This window comes from Hemitrygon akajei, chromosome 3 (genome assembly GCF_048418815.1).
Source record: "Hemitrygon akajei chromosome 3, sHemAka1.3, whole genome shotgun sequence".
NCBI classification, from domain to species: Eukaryota; Metazoa; Chordata; class Chondrichthyes; order Myliobatiformes; family Dasyatidae; genus Hemitrygon; species Hemitrygon akajei.
The window spans coordinates 89,431,924-89,454,140 of record NC_133126.1 but is presented as its reverse complement, the minus strand read 5'-3'; the positions used below and the strand labels follow the sequence as shown (position 1 = coordinate 89,454,140).

Here is a 22,217-nt window from a genome sequence, read left to right as displayed (position 1 = left end):
AGTCAGGTTGCTGGTGACACTAAGCTGATGCCAGGATAGCTGGAATCTGTTGGAGGATGATGTCCATTTTAAATCAGATGACCAGAAGCTTGGGTTTCTGGCAAATCTCAATAAGAACTCATGGCACTGAATAATGACAGAAGTATTAGTGAAGGGCATAATGAATGCATAGGCTACTCCTTTTAAAGGCCAAAAAAAACTAAGAAACTATAGTTCCTCAAGAAACATCTTTAATTCTATTGACCATGGGCCTAACACTTCAAACATTATTAAACCTTTCAAGTGAAAACATCAGAACATCAGTAGAGAAAGAACTATTTTTTTTAAAAAGGTCTCTTCAAACATAGCTATCAAACTTAAATCATATATTAATTTTTCTTCCTCAAAAGTCAATACATTTTTGAAATTTAATTCCAATAAGCAATTTTCTTTGAAATAATAATTAAAAATAAAGAAAAAAAGAGAAAGAATTTGGAATGATATCCGAATTCAGACGTAAACATTTTAGTGCTGGCATTCACTGATGGCCAGCTTGGAAATTGGGCAAAGGTCATTTGAGAAATAAATTGGTTTGGAATACAAGTGCAATATCTCTTGTCGCTGCGTTTAATGGATAGAAATTGTGAAATGCATCAGCAATCTTTTGGGAAATGGGACCCGTTGTTAGTGGTGATGAAGGATGAGGATGAGAAAAGTGACTCGAGTGTTGTGATGACAGTTGAATTGGTTAGTGCAGAAACTAGCACCATTTCTCAGGAGCCAGTCTTCAGGTCGGTCACTGTCCTTTGGTATCCAGTCAATTGAGCAGGTCATAAAAATTCATCTAATCTATGTACATAAGGCAAAGGTAAGAGTATCAGTTGTCCATCAGGAAGGCTTTGTGGAATTACATCTCCAGTCAAAATCCATTCATTCTGGTTTCTTTCTGTTGCTGCGTGCTCAGTTTTTTTACACCTGAGGTCTCTTGGAATCTGGGAAGTGCCATAACTATTGTGGGTTTTTCAGAGTTCGGCCATGACGAAAGTCATAAACGTGCCTGCAAATGAACACCAGATCAGGATCTGTGTTTTCTGGGACCTTGCGGTGTGAAGGTGTAGAATACTCTTCAGAGGGTGGTACTACTAGCCTCTGATCAGGAAATCCTTCCTCTCGCCATTTTGCCAAGGCACAGAATCTGTGGAAAGCCAAGATGAGAAGATGAATGAGAATGACAAGTTCTCAAAGACTCTACACCAGTAACATTTTGTGCAAGACCAACAAACACAAAATGCTGGAGGCAGTATCTATGGAGGGGGAAAAATGCTAACACTTGGGGCTTCACCCTTCTTAAGCCCAAAATGTCAACGGTTTATTCCCTTCCATAGATGCCATCTGACCTTCAGAGTTCCTCCAGCATTTTGCGTGTTGCTCAAGATTTCCAGCACCTGCAGAATCTCCTGCATCTTATATCAGAGCCTACCTGTGCACCTCAAAGCCCCAATTGCAAGCAACTTTGCAGACAATTAACAATTTTCATTCAATGCATCTCAGAGGGACATGGTGATGATTGTTATGCCAGCCTTGGTCAGGTCCCATCTGGCTACTGCATTCAATTCTGAACACCATGGCTCAGGAAGATACATTGACCTTGGAGTGAGTACAATATAGATTCATCAGAATGTTGCTGGGCTTAAAATTGAGGATGGAAGATCTATCCCAGGTTTTTAGAACAACAAACAGCAAGAAAGATATATATTTAGCGAATATTTCCAATATGCAGAATTTGTGGGAGAAAAATATTTGTTCAGTGTTATTCAGAAGCAAAATCAGGAAGACCTTTTCCATATGAAGAAGGGAAAATTGATATAATCTTTTCCCTCAGCATCTCTAAAATGGGAAACAATTGGACCCTTCAGGATGTTATGTTTTTTGTTGGTCAATGCAAACAGGGATATAAAGTTAAATCAGTCTTGATACAGCTGAGAGTGCATCATGCTTAAGAAGTGGAGTGACCTACTTCTCAAGTAAAAGTGTGGCCAAGGGCAGTGCAAAAGCAAAGAAAAAATACACACAAGATACCCATCTAACCACCCACTCCATTTTGGTTCCTATCTGGTTATCTTCTTGGGACTGATCATCCACCTCTTTCCATGTTTCTTTTATCCTCTATGATTTCACCCAACTTTCTTTTCAATACATGTATATATTGACTTAATCCAGTTGTGAGATACTCAGTCCCCTATTCCAGTCATTAAGGAATAGTGTCTCTCAAATCCCATTTATTAGCTACTACTTTACGTTTAAGGATCCACCCTGAGCATCTTTTTGAACCAACTTGTCTTTTCCATTGGCCATAGAACTGGAAAGCCCAGTGTCACTCACCTACAGTACTCAGAGAAAGTCAGCACGTAACATTTCTCTTCAATGCAGGCGACACTGTTCTCATCTTGGTGCCGAGAAGCAAAGATTTCATTCTGGTGGGGATGGAGACAAATTAATAAACCTGATGTATTCAGTCTCAGTCAGCTTAGACAAGATGTCATCACAACTTCAAAGGAACTTGTGGTTCCTTGGCTAACCGAGCAACAAAGGAGTAATAGTGCACTTACCAGCAACAATGAAATTTCTCCCTTGTAGTAAAAAGGGAGCTAGGCCTGCTCAGAATTGGTACTTTGAGTAATTAAGATCTAGTTTTATTTGTCATGCAAGGGCAGAGCCCATTTTTGCTAGTAAAAAAAAGTACATTCAAAGCTCTTTAGGAGTTGACTCCCTGTGTGAAAAAAAAGTTCAAGGTTCCATTACAAATTTGAAAGACTAATGAAAGAGATGGCTCAATGAAATGTATGAAATTCTGAAATGGCATGACGGGGTAGATGTTTCTCCAGCTGGGAGATCTAGAGGTATGGGTCAGTATCAAAATAAGGGGTTTACCATTCAAAACTGATAGAGAGCCTTAAAGTTTAGGCCGTAAGACATAGGAGTAGAATTAGGCCATTTCATTTTAGAAATTCCATCTCTGTTCTAAATAGAAGTTCCTCTGTTCCGAGACTGCGCCCTCTGGTCCTAGACTCACCCATTATAGGATATATCCTCTCCACATCCACTCTATCCAGGCCTTTCAATATTTTAGACTTCAGTGAAGTCCCCCCCCCCCCCCCCCCATTCTTCTAAACTCAGTAAGATCAGGCTAGAGCTATCAAATGTTCTTCAAATGTTAACCCTTTTAATCCCAGAATAATTTTCGTGAACCTCCTCTGGACCCTCTCCGATGTCAGAACATCCTTTCTTAGATAAGGGGCCCAAAACTGCTCACACTACTCCAAGTATAGTCTGACCAATGCCTTATAAAGTTACAGCATTACATCTTTGCTGTTATATTCCAGTCCTCTCAAAATGAATGCCAACATTGCATTTGCCTTCCTCACCATCGATTTAATCTGCAAATTAACTTTTAGGGAATCCTGCACGAGGAGTCCCAAGTCACTTTCCATCTCTGATTTTTGAAGTTTCTCCCCGTTTAGAAAATACTCTATGCCTTTATTCTTTCTGCCAACATGCATGACCATACACTTCCCTGCACTATATTCCTTCTACCACTTAGCCTCTCCCAATCTAAATCCTCCTGTAGACTCTTGCTTCAACACTACATGTCCCTCCAGATATCTTTGTATCATCTGTAAACATGGCCATAAAGCCATCAATTCCATCTAAATTGTTGACAATATTATGTGAAAAGAAGCGGCTTCAAAACCGATCCCTGCAGAACACCACTAGTCACTGGCAGCCAACCAAAAAAGGTGTCCTTTATTCCCACCCTTTGCCTCCTGCTAGTCATCCAATCTTCTCTTCATGCTCAGAATCAGGTTTATTATCACTGGCATGTGATGTGAAATTTGTTAACTTAGCAGCAGCAGTTCAATGCAATACATAATCTAGCAGAGAGAAAAAATACATAAAATAAAAAAATAATAAGTAAAACAATTACAGTATATGTATATTGAATAGATTTTTAAAACATGCAAAAACAGAAATACTGTATATTTAAAAAAATGAGGTAGTGTCTGAAGATTCAATGTTCATTTAGGAATCGGATGGCAGAGGGGAAGAAGCTGGTCCTGAATTGCTGAGTGTGTGCCTTCAGGCTTCTGTACCTCCTACCTAATGGTAACAGTGAGAAAAGGGCATGCCTAGTACTATCTTCCTGTAATACCATGGATTCTTATCTTGTTAAGCAGCCTCATGTGCAGCATCTTGTCAAAGGCCTGAAAATCTAAGCAAACACCATCCACAGACTCTCCTTTGTCTATCCTGCCTGTTAATTCCTTTGGAGTTCCCTACCAAAGACTGTGTAAGCTTGGTTGCTGAGAACATTCGAGGCAGGGGTTGACAAGATTTTTGATTTAAGGTTATCGAGGGCATGGAAATTGCACAGGAAAGGGGTAACAAGGGGTCAAATGCCCCAAATCTACTTCTATTTCAATTTTCTTTTTAAAGACATTTATTCTCCAGACAAACAAATGCAAATATTGGAATCTGAGCAACAAACTATTAGAGGAACTCAGCTGGCCAAACAATATTAGTGGTGATGAGGTTGTAGTGGAGAAGGAACTGTTGAAGTGGTTTCAGGTCAGGACCCTGAATCAGGACAGGCTTTGTCCCTAATTGCACCTGACTACCATGAGCACAATGAGTTGGGAGAGAGTTACTGTTTTTCTCAGTTTGCTGTGTTCTGTCCCACGATCTGCTTTACTCATCATCATTATGTGCTGTGCTATATGGCGTGGGCGATCATGGTCTTCTGAACATGACTGTTCATGGCAAATATCTCTACAGAAGTGGCTTGCTATTGCCTTCTTCTGGGTAGTGTATTTACAAGATGGGTGACCCCAGCCATTATCAATATTCTTTAGAGATTTGTCTGCCTGGTATCACTGTCACATAACCAGAATTTGTGATTATGCACCAGCTGCTCATGTGACCATCTACCACCTGCTCCAATGGCTTCCCTTGATCATGATCGAGACCTAGGCAGGTGCTACACCTTGCCCAAGGGTGACCTACAGGCTAGCGGAGGGAAGAGAGCCTTACACCTCCTTCATTAGAGAGGTGTCATCCTGTCATCCGTACCTGCTCCACTACCTTATGTGAAAGTCAGGATTCCAGTAGTGAATTGGTGCATGTTGGATTTCGCTTTGTTTCAGCCTACTTTCACCAGAGGAAAAGTGGCTCTCTCAGGTCCCATGAAAAGCAGCACCTAAACTAGATAAACCTGCCATTCATTGCTCATTTGCTCTTAACCCTGCTGTATTCAAAAATAATTACAGTTAATGGCCTATAATACTTTCTAATTCATTAGTATGTTAACCTCCATGCTATATGTGGTACAGGACAAGGAAAGTCCCGTTCTTCCTCTGACTTCACTCAGTCACCGTTTCATTATACATCGAAAGTAATTGCAATAAAACAAAAAGCAATAACCACCTAAAAAAAGCTAAGACAAAAGCACAATGAAGTTCAAGAAGTCACACCACCACATATCAAGGCACAAGACTGATGCTAGTGAGAGACGCTAATATCGCAAAAGGCAAAGAGCAAGAGATAGAATAAGGAGAAAAGACCAGAATAGGGTCAAAGGCACAGAGCAAGAGACTAAGGAGAGGATGTAGAAAGGACTGCCTAATTTTGTAGGGAAGGATGGTGATGCTCACCTCACAGTGAATGCTGGGATTTCTGCCTCCCTGGATGTGCTCAGGCCTGTAGTACCAGTAAAGGCTCATCATGAGTTCCCCTACAAGAAGAAAGTAACACTTTAGTGAGCGCAAACTCAGGTGAAAGCTACAATAACCACTCAAACTTGTACAATAGACTTGGCAACTTCAGGTACCTCTAGGGATTTGATAAACATCCCTGCAAACAACTATATTGGGCTTGTTGCACAAGAGCTGCTGCGCTGCTACGGTAGGTTTGCTGCTCGAGTTGTCTAGAGAACTTAGTCCAAATCCCACGATATGAATTGGGGAATATGAACTCAATTATTGAAAAGCTATCAAACTCTCAAAACTCAAATGGTCTCACAATTATCATTTACTGAGAGAAATTTGACATTTTTGCCATTGTTGCTTCAGTCCAGTCTAGTTTTTAAGCTTGATTCTAAAGTGACTTGAGAAGCCATTCTGTTGTGTCAAACCTCTAGCCTCTACAAGTTTCAGCAAAGACCCCTACTATCTCATTGAGGCAACTCAGCTGTGCGGAAAATTCCAGCTTCATCCATGACAACTACATTCAAAAATATAGAAAACCAGATAACTAATCAATCTCAAATCGAAGTACATCCACTCCAATCACAAGATTAGAAATTATTTTTGCATTTAAAACAGTGGAGAGTGCTCTATGCATGCAGTTCCCCATGTAACCTTTCACAAAATATTTGTACTCCATAATTTTGGTGGCAAATCTAGCAATATGTAGATCCACATGGAGAGGAAGATCAAATGTATGTTGATATAAGGCAGGGACTGTTACCCAGATGTAACATCACTCACCACATGTGTAGCTGTATTTCATAAATCAGTACACCAAACTGCATCTGCAATTCATAATTTTACTTGATCTCCGCACATGTAATAACTGACATTCTACATAGAGTTTTTATTGAAACAAAGACTAGAACTGCAAATTCCCAGCTGATCTACTGACTGCTGCTAGAAATATACACCCAATGGCCACTTTATTAGGTATACCTGCTCATTAACGTAAATATCTAATCAGCCAATCACCCGGCAGCAACTCAATGCATAAATGCATGCAGACATGGTTAAGATGTTCAGACCAAACATTAGGATGGGGTAGAAATGTTATCCAAGTGACTTTGACCACAGAATGATTATTGGTACCATACAGGGTAGTTTGGATATCTCAGAAACGGCTGATCTCCTGGTGATCTCCTTCACACAAAGGAAATAGGAACTAGATTTGTTGCAAGTTTAAAGCAGTTTACTAATGAAACTGCTATGCAGCATTCTTTTTAAACTATCTAGATCATAAAGGTTTACAGTTCAATCCTTAAACAAGCCACAGGGCCACTGCTACTTTAAAAGGTATGGCTGGAATGAAAGCAGGGAAGAACAAATCCCGATGGTAGTGGCCACTGGGAATGCATTTTTGAGAACAGAAAATGAGTAGTAAGCACCACCATTTGGTAAGCCCACATTTAGACGGATGGCCCATAGTTCTATTGATTGTTGACGGAACTGCTGAGTTCTATAAAATGATCAGCAGGGGATCACTCAGAATTTAATACCTCATTCACTCACCAAACTACCACAATGGGAACTCAAGATACAAAACAATTGTATATTTAATAAAAATGACAAATTGCTACTTAGCTCCACCCAGGATTAGATGGAGATCTCCAGAGAATAAAATGCACAACATATACATCTTTGCACGAGACATGCCTTGTGATCTTGGAATGCTGTTACATAATGCAGTCTGGTGATGTACCATTTCATTTGTGGTAGAGATCGGCTCCACCCACCATTTCTTATTCAGTTCATGTTTTGCGCTACACCATCCTTTCATCAGCTTTTATCACGTGGTCAGCATCCACTTGTAATCCAATCCAAGTTCTGTGACAGATGCATCAATTATCTGTAGCTACTTGATAGATTATGAATTTCATTAATTACATATGATTCATTTTGATCCAAATCTACTACCTGCGCCAGACTTGTGTGAACGGGCTATTCAATGTTCTGTCATAAGAACATCAGTGCACCTGTGATTGATATCATGAGTTTCCTTGCTGACAAATATTCAGAAGCAGGTGCATATATAAACTCATGGACAACTAAGATGATTGTAAAATCAGCACATACACTCCACTTCTGGTAAGACGGAAGCATGCTTGGACATTGTGGCATCTACAGGGTCAATGAAGGTGCTATTGTCTTTTATTTAAATGTATTTTTATGATCATAAGACCCTGCTGGACATTGCAATCCAACAGCGAGTGATCATCTTCGTCACTTGTCTTGTTATCGCAGGACCCTCTTGGACATTGGTGATGTAGAATGCTTCAAATACAATTCATTGGTTTATTGGCAAACAATCCTTGGTTGTTGTAAGGACTAGGCATCAGACTGTGGTGGCGCCCATTTGTAGCGGCCCAGGGTGAAGTGCTGTTGGCCTTTCCACCGGAGTGCCGGAGGTAGCATGGCATGGTGTCCATGCTGGACCATGTGCTGGCCCACAGTACTTACTCGGCTGCAGACAAGCGGTATTGTGTTCCACTACAGACTGTTACAACATTCATGGACTGGGGGACTCAAGACTGATTTTCTTGTATGACTGTATTTTACTGCTGTCTTACATGTGCTATGTGTGCCTGTGCTGTGTATGACTGTTGGCACTGTGTTATGCACCGTGGAGTAATGCTTTCGTTTGGCTGTATTCATCAGTATGCATGTATGGTTGAATGACAAACTTGAACACACGTTGCAACAATATTGTCTTTTCTTTTGTTTATCCAAGACACTATATCAGACGAACAAACCATACATGTCTAAAGATGGAGTCAAAAACTTCTTTGGGAACTTTCATCCGAATATTTGATATTTAGTAGTTTCCCAGTAGAGTTAAATACAGATAAGCCATTACCTTATTTAATGGCAAAACAGGCTTGAGGGACTTGTGGTAGACTGCTGCTCTTGTTTTGTGTCTTTACTCCAAAGACTTAGGTTGTTAATCCACAGCAGAATGATTGCACTGCAACTTTTAAAGTGGCTCTGCTCTGTCGATTCACCAAACAGACAGGGAGCTCTCTCACTGGTATCCCAGCCAGTTTTCACTCTTCAACCAACATCAATAAGGGAGATTATCAGGTCATTGCACTGGCTTTTCTGGGAACTTGTGAAATGGCTGATGTGCTCACCACACTAGTGGCTATGCATCTATGATACTTTTATTAACTGAGCAACACTGTGAAGAAGTACCCCAAACATTTTGAGACAGGGCCACACTGACTCCTGCTCTGTGAATTTCTCTCAGCCTGCAGCAATTCCACATTAGACTGGCTTCCCCCGAAAGAGCAGTGTTTGTATCACACGTTTCACAACCATTGAATTTGAACCAGTATTACAGAGAATTTCTCACAGCAGCAAGGGCACAGGGCTGAACAAAGCCCACGTGCTACAAGCAGACAAGACTAACATTTGACTAAAATTAAACAGGTGTGATTAGCACTTGGTGCCTGACTTATACACTGATACACAAGGATGTTTTAATTACCTGGTCCCACTCTAGTCTCTAGAAAGATTCTACCACTGGTTCAGTCAACCAGAAAGAGAATTAACTCTCAAATTATTGTTAAAATTTATGGCAAGATAAAACACTGGATGAAATCAGCAGGTCAGGCAGCACCTACATAAATGAATAGATAGTTGATATTTTGGGCCAAAACCATTCTTCTGGAAAAGGAGGGGGAGGGGAAAGAGGGAAAAAGGTGATAGGTGAAGCCAGATGGGTGAGAAAGCTAAGGAGGAGGGGACCTGGGGGAAGTAATAGGTAGGTAAGAAGAGGTAAAAGGTCAGAGTGGGGAATAGAGGGGGATTTGCTTACCGGAATGAGAAATCAATATTCATGCCATCAGGCTGGCAGCTACTCAGAACAATATAAGGTGTTGTTCCTCCACCCTCAGGGTGGCCTCATCTTAGCACAAGACACATCAAAACGGGAATGAGAATCAGAATTAATATGCTTGGCCACTGGCAAGTCCCACTTGTGGTGGATGGTGCAGAGGTGCTTGTTGAAGCGGTTGTAATTTATGACAGGTCTCACCAATGTAGAGGAGGCTGCATCAGGAGCACTGGACACAATAGACGACCCCAGAAGATTTGCAGGTGAAGTGCAGTCTCACCTGGAAGGGCTGCCTTGGGCTCTTTACAGAGGTGAGGGAGGTGGTGTATTTGCAGGTGTTGCCCTTAGGCCGCTTGCAGGGAGGTGCCAGAGGGAGATTAGTGGGGACAGACAAATGGACAAGAAAATCATGGAAGGACTGATCCCTGAGGAAAGTGGAGGAGGTAAAGATATGTTTAGTGATAGGATCCCTTTAGAGATGGCAAATAATTAAATTGATTATGTTTTAAAAACTATGTCTTCCTTTTGGTTTAGTATGAAATGCATCAAAATTATAGTACTGAGCCGTCAACACCAGCAAGACTTAATGCAAGTACTGACAATGTTTCAAACAACAACATACAAGAATCACTTCTAAATAAATTGCTGAAAATTCCTCTTCCATAGAGACTCTGGATCATTAGATTGAAAGTAAAAGTGAATAGGAAGGAGAAAAGACTGGGTAGCCAGTTATTCCCCTCGTGTGAAGGTTGGTAAAGAAAAGATCAGGCTTGGAACTGAAGAACAATCATCCCATGAATTCTGAAGAATTCCTCAGCTGCCACAGTCTAAGATCATCTGCCAGCACACTAAGCAGATTAGGAAAACAGGAATTCATTTCTCCAACATCACAAAGGAGCTAACATTACTGGTTACATAGCACTAGCTCCAGCATCAGCAGATCTAGAAACACGGACATGGGACAAAAACATTAGAAATGCTGTTCACAGCAGCCTCATCACAAATGACTGAAAAGTTTAGATTTACAAACTCAAATCATGTGAAGGACAAACACTTGGTTCCAAACTGCCTCCTTGCAAAGCTACCCATCCAGAGACCCTTTTAAGCAGCTCAGAGAGCCAAGAAAATTAAAGGTCTCTGATCCAGTAAGGAAGACTTAATATTCTGGGTTCGATTCTCTTAACAATCAGGATGTCAATAAAAGTCCTTAAAATTAGACACCAACTTTTCAGTGTAGGCTGAAACCACATTCAACGGACTACAAAATGTAGAATATCATAAGGGATAATGACACTTCACATGTATTTCACTGGCTGTAAACTACAACATCCTGAGAAGGACACAAGGAAAGCCAAATTAAATGCAAATTTTCCTTCTGTGTTACCAGAGTATGGTTTAAATTGGAATGTATTAGCAGAATAAATGATTGAGAGGAATTCAGATCAGCGTGAAAGAATAAGGGATGACGTTGAGTGTAAGATGAGGTTTGTGCGAGTATCAACAAAGTGCAAAGGATGACCTAATTCTGTGCTGTAAATTCCAAGTAATTCTGTGTAAAGGCTGGGTCCAGCAGCTCCCCTTTCACTGGCTGAGCAGTGAGACACAACTAGGGAGATTTACAAAGCCTTCTGTAATGAGTGCTTAATGTTACCAATTGAACAGCAGAAAGTACCACTTAACATCACAAGTGGCAGATGTGTGAAATATTTATGACAAAGCCTCAAATTATGGAAGAACTGCAGATTTGCTAGCCATCTGAGCATAGCCCAGGGGAGGTTAGATCTGGATTTGGCAATCTTGGATAAAGTTTAGTGGGGCAGAAAGAGACTTTTTTTTTTAAGCACAGTGAGCTATGATGAAATGGAATGTTGTCCTGAAAGAATGACAGAAATAGACTGGATAGAAAGCTTAAAAAAAAGGGGGAATTAGGTACTCATTTAAAAATAATAATGTTAATGGGCCACAGACCAAGAGCAGAAAAGTAAAAGTAACTGGATACTTCCGTCTCAAATAGCTGGCACAGACATTATGGACTGAGTGGTATCCTCCTACATTATAATAATCTTTGCTAGAGAGTAAAGACATTACCTTTTTACTAAAGCAAGAGACTAGAATCCCTAGTCTGCTCCTGCAGTCTTACATTATTGCTTACTGTGAGGACTGCCAGAGTGACAATACAGGGAAGAAATGAAGGGCTGAATCTAAGGATTTGAATTCTAATGCCAAGCCTTTAGAAATGGATCAATCCAAGGTGAAGTGGTTTCCCAGTGTCTTGCATTTGGCAGTAGAAGCTACTGGTAATCTGACTGAAGATTTGAAAGTCAGACAGACGATAAATTTGCTGAGCAATGGAGTGACAGCATTCCCATAGCAAGCTTCTGCACGGTACTCAGAGCACAGAAAGGGGTGGTCCCATTTCCTTTCTGCTGCCTGCCACCAAACATCAATCACTATGGTATTTCACAGGCCATCTGCCTTGCGCAACTCCCTTGACATCTTATTGAGCACAATAACCCTCCCAAGCAATAAATGTCCCTTCACAATCTTCCAGCCGACACTAAACAACTGCAGTACTAAAGAGCTCTCAGCTCTTCAATCCCTTTACAAAAGTGGAAGGCCGCTTTTTCAAGTAACGCAACACCCACAGCTGGACTAGAGAGAAGGACAAGCACGGGAACTGGACACAATTTACACTAAATTGTGGGTCAGCTCTTTGGGAGTTCTCACTTGGGTATCAACAGCACAATGCTGAGTTGTAGAGGCAATAAACATGCTGGTGGGCACATACGAACTGCTCTTAGACACCCCTAGCTGATGCTTTGCTGATGCTGCTTTGAAGGGGATTTCCTTATTGACAGGAACACTGGATATGGCATGAAATTCCAACCACACACTGCTGACTGAATAACAGGGATATCCCCACGTGGCAGCCCTCACAAAAGATGCTTACAGGAACAGCACCTTTCAGAAGCAACTATAGAGGATATCCATTTCTAACCTCTAGCTATTAGAATGGCCAAGCAGAAAGATCTAGTATTGGACTGAGGAGTTCTGCAGAAGGGTCATGCAGAAAACCAAGTTACATCAAGGGGAAGCATAAGTGATTCGTTATTCCCATTATATTACTTTTAAACAGTGACTACACTGAATTTGTACCCTTTTCAATCTCTCTATTTCCTACTTTGTGGTTCTCTTTCTCTCTGGAATACCTAAATAAACAGGATATTCAACTACACCAAGAACAACAACCACCTTGCATGGAAACACATCCACTGGGGCTTCATAGGAGCGATACCATAATTTGGGACCTAAGCTATGTGAGAGGCCAAAGACTGGTAAGGGATACCTTTGGACAAGGTGGAGAGCTTTAGCAAAGGACTTCCAGCTACACCTCTACTGGCCAAAGGATGCAGCAATTAATGCAGGAATGACCAGGAGGCCAGAAGTGGACTGTAAGACTGGGAAAGATTAATAGATAGAAAGGGGAAAGGTCATGGAAGGATTTAAACACAAGCACAAACATTTTAAAATCATGGCCTTTTGCAAACAGCAACAATTAAGGTCGGCAGACACAAGCATGTGGAAAATGACCCTGATGAGAGCTGGGACTCTGCTAGCTAATGCTAGTGTTATGGAGAATGGAAAAAGAAAACAATGAGAACTCATGTTTCATGTTAACATTTAGAAAGGTTCACATGGTTCAGATTATTAAGTCTTATGGGTAAGAGGCACGATGTTTCCTTGCATGCCCTGCTTTGCTTTTACATTGGATCAATTGACTTACCTGATGTAGGGTCCTCCCAGAGTGCAGAAACCTTGGCAACATATGGAATTGACTTCTTCCTAGGTCCTGACTTCAATAAAACAGTGTCCCGAACCTTGACCACTTCTCCATCCCTTTCAACAGCTGAGTAACACTTACGAAGCAGGGGCTGCACTTCACCCTGGAGAGCAAAAAGGGTCAGATAATCAACTGGAAACAGCATGGACAAGGAGAAAGGTCAAGTGACTCATTCAGAAGGGCAACACATACAAAATGCTGGAGGAACTTACCAGACCAGGCAGCATCCAGAAAACGAGTATAATCAATGTTTCGGGCTGAGACCCTTTGGCAGGACTGGAGAAAAAAGGCTGAGGAGTAGATTTAAAAGGTGGGAGGAGGAGGAGGAGAGAGAAACACCAAGTGATAGGTAAAACCTGGAGGGGGACAGGATAAAGTAAAGAACTGGGAAGTAAATTGGTGAGAGACAGAAGGCTATGGAAGAAAGAAAAGGGGGGAGGAGCATCAAAGGGAGTTGAGGGCAGGCAAGGGGATAAGATGAGAGGGGATAAAAGGGATGGAAAATTGTGAAGGGGAGGTGGGAGCATTACTAGAAGTTTGAGAAACTGATGTTCATGCCATCAGGTTGGAGGCTACCCAAAAGAAATACAAGGCGCTGTTCCCCCAACCTAAGTGTGGCCTCATCCCAAAGGTGGAGGAGCCATGGATAGACATATCGGAATGTGACACATCCCCTTTTCCCTCTCTTAACTTAACTCCTATCCGCTCATCCCTCCCTCTGGTGCTCTTCCCGTTTTCTTTCTTCCATGGCCTTCTGTCTCTTCTATCAATTTACTTCCCAGCTCTATACTTCATCCCCTCCCCTTTCAGGTTTCATCTATCACCTGGTGTTACTCTCTTCCCTCCCCCCAACTTTTAAATCCACTCCTCAGCTTTTTTTTCTCCAGTCCTGCCAAAGGGCTTCAGCCTGAAACGTTATCTATACTCTTTTCCTAGATGCTGCCTGGCCTGTAGAGTTCCTCCTGAATTTTGTGTGCAGTGCTTGGATTTTCAGCATCTACAGATTTTCTGTTCGTCATTCAGAAGGGGACAGGTTGAGGTCCAGATCACAGACTTTGTAAAACAAAATCCGGTCAGATGCATGTAATTTGCTACTGAGGAAGTACCACATATCAGAAGTTAATATCTTTTCCATGGAGTGTTAAACCAAGTACATTCATTTGACCTATCAAACAAATACTAAAAAAAATTACAGGAACCTAGTTCTTCCTATGGTAATAGACAGAATATATTCTTGCAAAAATATGAGATTCTATATTATATGGACAGGATTGTAATGTCTAAATCAGCACTGCACAGCTATTTGCTGTTTACACTCAAATAGTGGCTACAATTCAAACACACTTCATTAAAGACTGCGGTATCTTGCTTGTGAAAGGTGCTTTGAAAGAGCTTTCTGTACCTATCCTGAAAAGTAATACAAATCTCAGTGTGTATTAGCACAACTCTGCACATAAAATTATGATGCCTCTTCTGGTATACAGTCTATTAAGGGTAAATATCCAAAAAATTATCAATGTAGATAATCTCCATATTTCTCTCATCAATGTGCAGGGTACAAACTGTACAAAGCTTGCTTACAGGAAACAGGCCTCAATAGAGTCAAGTAGCTTAATCCAGAATAGCACTCTCTCAATCTCACTGCACCGTGGTATTCATAATGTCCCTATATAGTCTCCTACTAAAGCACCAATTTATGTGAAGTACTCTTCTACCTACAAAATTCACCCTAATGATGTTGACAGATTGTACAATTGCAAAGGTACATCCTAGGCAATTTTAACCTGATCCTTGACAACCTGATGCACTGATAGTGCATCTTCAAATGCCCCTGAAAACTTCCCCGGAGCACTTTACAGAAGTAATATTCACACAACTTGAGCAACATTAAAATACATCATCATATGCAATGAAATTTGGTGAAAATACGGTCTCTGGGAGCAGCTTAGAGCAGGGGTTTAGAAAGGAAATTAGAGTTTGGGCTCAGGTGGCAGAAACCATGGAGGTCAGAGAACTCAAGAGTTATTACGTCTGAAGATGAATAGAGGGAGGAGGGCCAAAGCCATGGAAAACGTGATCACTAGTACAAGGATTTTAAATTTGAGGTATTTCTGGATCAGAAGACAATGCAAACCAGCATGCACAAGGGTGCCAAGTGTACAGATAGGCAACAAATTCCTTCATGCACTCAAATCATAACCTAAATTGTTAGTGTATTCACATAAATGTCTGGAGCTTTAATGCCAGAGGTGGGGTGGGGTGGTTAATGGGCATATGAAAGAATAGATTACTGGGAAGTAACTGAAGGAATGGAATTGTTGGGATTGGTCTGAGTGTTGAAACAGGCTTAATGAGATAAAGAGCTTCCTCCTAAATGATGAGCAAATATGAAGCATGAAAAACATCTGCGATCGTAAACAGTTTTACCACAGAAAACTATAGTAAATTCTTCCTGCTACGATTAACTAATGAAGTAATTTCAAAATGACACCTGATTTGGTGTGTGCATCTCAGTAGACATATCAAGTAGTAAAAGGCTCTGACGATAATTAACAGATAGGATGAAATAAATGGACTATAACCTCACTTTCAGACAAGTATGGACTTCAAATAAGAATTTTTTATTTAGCTTTAGGGTTCAGACATAAAATCACATTAGAAACTCTAGCCAAATATCTAGTCAAAAATACAAACTTTTACCTCCAAAAATAAAAAAATTATGCTTTAGCTTGCAAAGAAACAGCAAAACAGAAGTAATCAGCTGAATGATAAACTACAAAAGAACACAACTTATAAGAAGCACATATTTCTGAATTCAGTTACATAGAGCAGAAAAAGGAAACTTAAATAAAAAAGATTTGCGATTGGAATAACTCCAATTGGGACATTTCTTGATTCTTAGAAAATGTTGGTTTGGCAAAATCTAAGGCTGCTCACTAACTTTTGAGAACACAAAGGCTTCTTAATTTGTACGCTTATTAGAAGTAATGACGGTACTTTCAGAGAAACATTGCCATCGCTGTTTGATTGTACTAACATTTCTAAATGAACATTCAACAGTTAAATTGTAAAAGTCTTTAACAATTCAAGTAAATCAGGTGACCCTTGCCATGTTTTTTCTTGTTCCACCAAGCTGCAGTCCTAACGATCATTGCTTTTTAAAGACAATTAAAATATAAAAATTGCTGGAAATACTCTGCAGGCCAGGCTGCATTTGTAGGTCAAGAAACAGAGTTAACTTTCCAGGTCAAAGATGAAATGCTCCAACTCCACTGACCTACAAGCATCGCTTGTAATTTTGATACAATTACCATCTGTATTTTCATGCAAGTCATCACAGGCAACACCAGGAGTCCTGTGTGGAAATGCAGGTGTTCTCCTGTGTATGGAAGCAGGAAGAAAGGTGAAGCACCTTCTCACTTAGTCCACAAAGTAATATAAGCTGCTTAAGGTGAATGCTATATTCCAGCCAGTGCAATTTGTGAATGGCTAAGCACCCAGTACTGGCCTGGTGGTATCATGCAAATAATATTCCACCAACTAATGAGCAACTAGTTTCTTTTTCCACAATTGATTTCCCTTTCTTTAATCTTCTATTCATATTAGTATCAAAACTTGTTAGCATATAAAAATCACTTATTTGACAATATTATGAAATGCCTTAAAGCAAAGAGATCTTGTTCTCACCCCACAATAGGCACTAGAAAGTGCAGCGAATTCACTTTGGGCCCAATAGATTCATGACATTCTATTACTCCACACAACTTAACTCATCTATTAACTTTTCTTTTCTCCCTTGTGCATTTATCTAGCTTCCCCTTCGACATGCTTAAGCCTGCAACCCCAACTATTTCACCGAGCTTCAATGCCCAAATTCTTCCTTGTGACTAAAGATACTTGGCTCAAATTTCCCACTGGATTTTATACTAATTATTATTCTGTAAAGATGGTCCTAGTTTTGGATATGGTGCTACAGTAGATGTTAACCATGCCTCAACCTTGTTATTCTTTTGACTGATGAGTGCCAAGGACAAATATAGTATTTCAAGGAATCAGCCAAACATGACAAACATGTGGCTTGATTACTCAACTTATTGCAATCATCTCCAAGTCAGAAGATTGTGGTTTGAATAATCACTCCATGGTTAAATGACTGCTACTCCTAATGTTATAAATTTAAAAAAACAGAAAAAGCTGGAAACACTCAGCAGGTCAGACAGTATTTCATGAAAGAGACAAAGCTAATATTTCAGGTTGGAGAGAATAGGGGTTTAAGTTGCAGAGAACAGTGTGGTCTCAGACTGAAACCTTTAACTCTGTTTCTTCTTCCACATAAATCACCTATCCTGAGTGTTCCCAGGATTTTCTGTGATAATACTTTGTTGTGATGTCAAAATAACATGCTGTCATACTTAAGCTCTCACAATGTAACTCCTGGAGCAAAGTTCTCCAGCTAGATAAGCAGCATTCTGCCTTCATAAACAACACCAGAGCAGATCAGTTTCTCAATTACCTCAAAGCTGTAGTGCAATCTTGTTGTGGAAACAGATTACTATTTATCTCCAGAAGTTGTGCTCAATCATAGCAGTGCCCAAGATGAGCAGGGTGAGCTACTTCAATGACTATTATCTGGGGAGCATTCTGTGATGAAGTGCTTTGAGAGATTTCATCATGTTTAGAATTAACTCCCAAACAAGGACCTGAACCTGTTGCAGGGCTGCAGCAGATGTAATCTCACTAGCTCTCCACTCAGCCTTGGACCATCTGACAACAGCAGTACCCACATCAAATTGTTTATTGGTAACATCTCAGCATTCAACTTCATCACTCTCACATTATTAATCAACCAGCTTCAAAACCTGGGGCTCTGTACCTCCGTCTGCAACTGAATCCTTAACTTTCTCACCAGGAGACCACAGCCAGTCTGGATTGGAAATAACATCTCCTCACTAGACAATCAATGTAGCTGAATCTCAAGGATGTGTGCTTTGCCCACTACTGTACTCTTTATAAACATGATAATGTGGCTTGGCACAGCTCAAACATCACCTATAAATTTACCAATGGCACAACTGTTGCTGGCCAAATTTTAGGTAGTGATGAGGAGTGAAATAGATTACTGGTTGAGTTATGTCACAACAACATTGCACTCAATGTCAGTAAGACCAAGGAATTGATTGTGGACTTTAGGAAGGGGAAGTCAGAAGTACACCCACCAGTCCTCATAAGGGGTCAGTAGTGGAAAGAGTAAGTAGCTTCATGTTCTTGGGCATCAACATCTCAGAGGACTTATCCTGGGCCCAACATACTGATGCAATTATGAAAGCAGCACACCAACGACTACATCTCATTAAGATTTTGAGGAGATTTGGTATGTCATCAAAGACTCTAGGAAATTTCTACAGATGTACCATGTACTGCATTCTTCTGGTTGCATCACTGCCAGATCTGGAGCCTCCAATGCACAGGATCACAAGCGGCTGCAGAGGGTTGAACACTCAGCCAGCTCCATCATTGACACAGCCCTGCTCATCACTGAGAACATACTCATAAGATGGTGCCTCAAGGAGATAGCATCTGCCATTAAGGACACACCATCCTGTACATGCCATCTTCTCATTAGTACCATTAGGTAGGAGGCAAAGAGCCTGAAGAAGCACACTCAATGTTTTAAGAACAGCTTTCTCCCCTCCTCAGAAGTCTGAATGGCCCATACACACTGCCTCACTATTTTGCTCTCTTTTTGCATTATTTATTTTTGTGTTTCTTATTGTAACATGGCATTTTAATGCATTGCACTGTACTGCTACCAAACATATTTTACAACATGTGACAGTGATAATAAAGCTGGTTCTGATTTATTGCATCATAAAGGCTATTTGGCCCACTGAGTCTATACTGGCTTCAAGTAACAATCTGGGTACAGTCAGCCCTCCTTATCCGCGGGTTCCGCATCCGTGGATCCAACCAATCGTGGATCAGGAAAACCCGGAAGTTCTCTCTCCAGCACTCATTGTTTGAGCATGTACAGACCTTTTTTTTCCTGTCATTTTCCCCTAAACAATACAGCATAACAACTATTTACATAGCATTTACATTGTATTAGATATTATAAGTAATCTAGAGATGATTTAAAAGTACAAGCAGTCCCCGGGTTATGAACGAGTTCCATTCCTGAGTCCGTCTTTAAGTCGGATTTGAAGTCGGGACAGGTATTATGTCGCCTCAGTAAAACATTTGTCTTAGTATATAGTATATTTTTTACCTTTCTATGCATATAAAACACGTAAGAAACATATGTATTTCAATAATTAAACCACTGTGTTGCTTAGTAATAATTGTAGCTTTCACCGGGGCAAGGCCTTTCAAATGCTCCATTAAAATTGTTCTGATCATTGACCGACTGTAGTCTAACGCTTTTCCGATGACGTTTCACCTCTTTCCGATCGCTTTATTACTTCCACTTTATTTTCAATGGTGATCGTGATTATTTTTGTGAACAGAAACACTGCGGATTCAGAGCTGCACCAGGTCCTAAAGTCCACTGCACTGATACGGGTTAAATAAGGTCCAGGGTTCCACTGGGTCCTAAAGACCACCGCATTGAGACAGATTAAATAAGAGACTTGAGCATCTGCATTTTTTGGTATCCATGGGGGGTGCCAGAACCAATCCCCGACGGATAAGGAGGGCCGACTATAGTTTCACACCACTGCCCTCATAGCAGTGGTCCTGTAAATTTTCTTTAAAGATGTTGAGGAAACTCCCCTTTAAATACACTTCCACTTCAAAGACATTTACAATTCAGATATTCCCCCTCCCTTATTTCACTTATTGCTCTTCTATTAAACACCTCATTCCCCTGGTTATTGGGAATAATTTTCATTCTACTTAATGTTCAAAATCATGAAAAATGTAGGCTAAGAATCCCTCACAACTTCTGCTGTTGAAAAGAACAATTCAACTTCTTCAGTGCATCAACATACAATAACTAGCTCCTCAGCGCTGGAACAATTTTGGTAAATCACTACTACAGATCTCTGATACTTTCACATCTGTCCTAAAGGGTGGCATCTAGAACTGGATTGATACACCTTTCTTTCCACTGCCTTCAACATTGATGACATGTTTGTAAATTTAAAAAAACTACATATAGTGGAAATCAGAAATAAAACAGAAAACAGAAAATGTTGGAAATATGTGACAACTGGAAGTTTTAACAATTTCTGCTGATGCCATTCGACTGCCTTTTGGAAGTCCATATATAAAATAACTATGTCTCATCAATTTTCTTACACATCAAAAACTCTATTGCTGGTTAGTTTGCCACATCATGCTGGCTTTCTCCGATCAATCTATTAGTCCAAGTGACTGCCGATTTTGACCTATTGCTCCGAGTGCCTCACCACTACCTTTTCAGAAAATTAACCACTTCTTCCTTCCCGAGGCTTGAGTAACAACTTCCGTGACAAAGATCGGTGCAAATACTCATTCAGTATATTAGCCACACTTTCTGTCTCAGCAAGTTTTCTTTATTGATCTCTGATTAGCCCCAGCAACTCTCCTCTTACAACGTTCTCCTCTTCACTTGCCTACAGAATGTTTTTGGATTCCCTTTTATGCTTGCTGCCAGTCTTATTTCATCCTTTTCCACTTCTGCTCTGTTAACTTGGGTGGCGGAGTGGAGATACACCTCTACCAACGGAGATGTGGGGCACGCCTGCTCTCCGCTAGCCTGCAGGTCATCTTTGGGCAAGGTGCAGCACCTGTTTACTGATCAGGGTCACTTGAAGCCATGGGAGCAGGTGGTGGATGGTCGTATGAGCAGCTGGTGAATATCAGAAGTTCTGCAACCACTGACACCAGGCAGACAATCTCTGAAGAGTATTGATAATGGTTGGGCTCACCAGTCTTGTAAGGACACTGCCCAGAAGGTAATAGCAAACCACTTCTGTAAAACAATTTGCCAAGAACAATCATGGTCACAGTAAGACCATGATCATCCACAACATAAGACTTGGTGCATAATGAATGAAGCCCTGTTAACAAACCGGCTTTAGTTATGTGCTTTTTTAAAAAAAACTGCTCCACTGGAAGGACATTGTACAATGTTAAAGGTGCACTGAGGAGAACATAAATACAAAGGAGATGGTGGTGGACTTTAGGAGACCTAGGCCTCACATGGAGCCAGTGATCATTAATGGAGAATGAGTGGAGCAGGTTAAGACCTACAAGTATCTGGGAGTACAGTTAGACGAGAAGCTAGACTGGACTGCCAACACAGATGCCTTGTGCAGGAAGGCACAGAGTCGACTGTACTTCCTTAGAAGGTTGGCGTCATTCAATGTCTGTAGTGAGATGCTGAAGATGTTCTATAGGTCAGTTGTGGAGAGCGCCCTCTTCTTTGTGGTGGCGTGTTGGGGAGGCAGCATTAAGAAGAGGGACGCCTCACGTTTTAATAAGCTAGTAAGGAAGGCGGGCTCTGTCTTGGGCAAAGTACTGGAGAGTATAACATCAGTAGCTGAGCGAAGGGCGCTGAGTAGGCTACGGTCAATTATGGAAAACCCTGAACATCCTCTACATAGCACCATCCAGAGACAGAGAAGCAGTTTCAGCGACAGGTTACTATCGATGCAATGCTCCTCAGACAGGATGAAGAGGTCAATACTCCCCAATGCCATTAGGCTTTACAATTCAACCGCCAGGAGTAAGATATGTTAAAGTGCCGGGGTTGATTGTATTTAATGTATTTAAGTAAACT

The 22,217-nt window shown here is 40.8% G+C and overlaps 1 protein-coding gene across 3 annotated transcripts in view; it reads right to left on the bottom strand.

The window, feature by feature from the left end:
* Window positions 1-213: 213 nt before the first annotated feature.
* The window catches only part of bahd1 (bromo adjacent homology domain containing 1), a 73,780-nt gene continuing 51,776 nt past the window's right edge, over window positions 214-22,217 (bottom strand). For all 3 annotated transcript variants that reach the window (XM_073040312.1, XM_073040315.1, XM_073040313.1), the window contains 4 exons: window positions 13,400-13,559; window positions 5,688-5,767; window positions 2,362-2,453; window positions 214-1,174 (listed from right to left, as the gene is read on the bottom strand). In XM_073040312.1, the coding sequence (XP_072896413.1) occupies window positions 988-1,174; window positions 2,362-2,453; window positions 5,688-5,767; window positions 13,400-13,559 (519 nt within the window). In that variant the 3' untranslated portion in view covers window positions 214-987. The remainder of the gene's footprint in view (window positions 1,175-2,361; window positions 2,454-5,687; window positions 5,768-13,399; window positions 13,560-22,217) is intronic.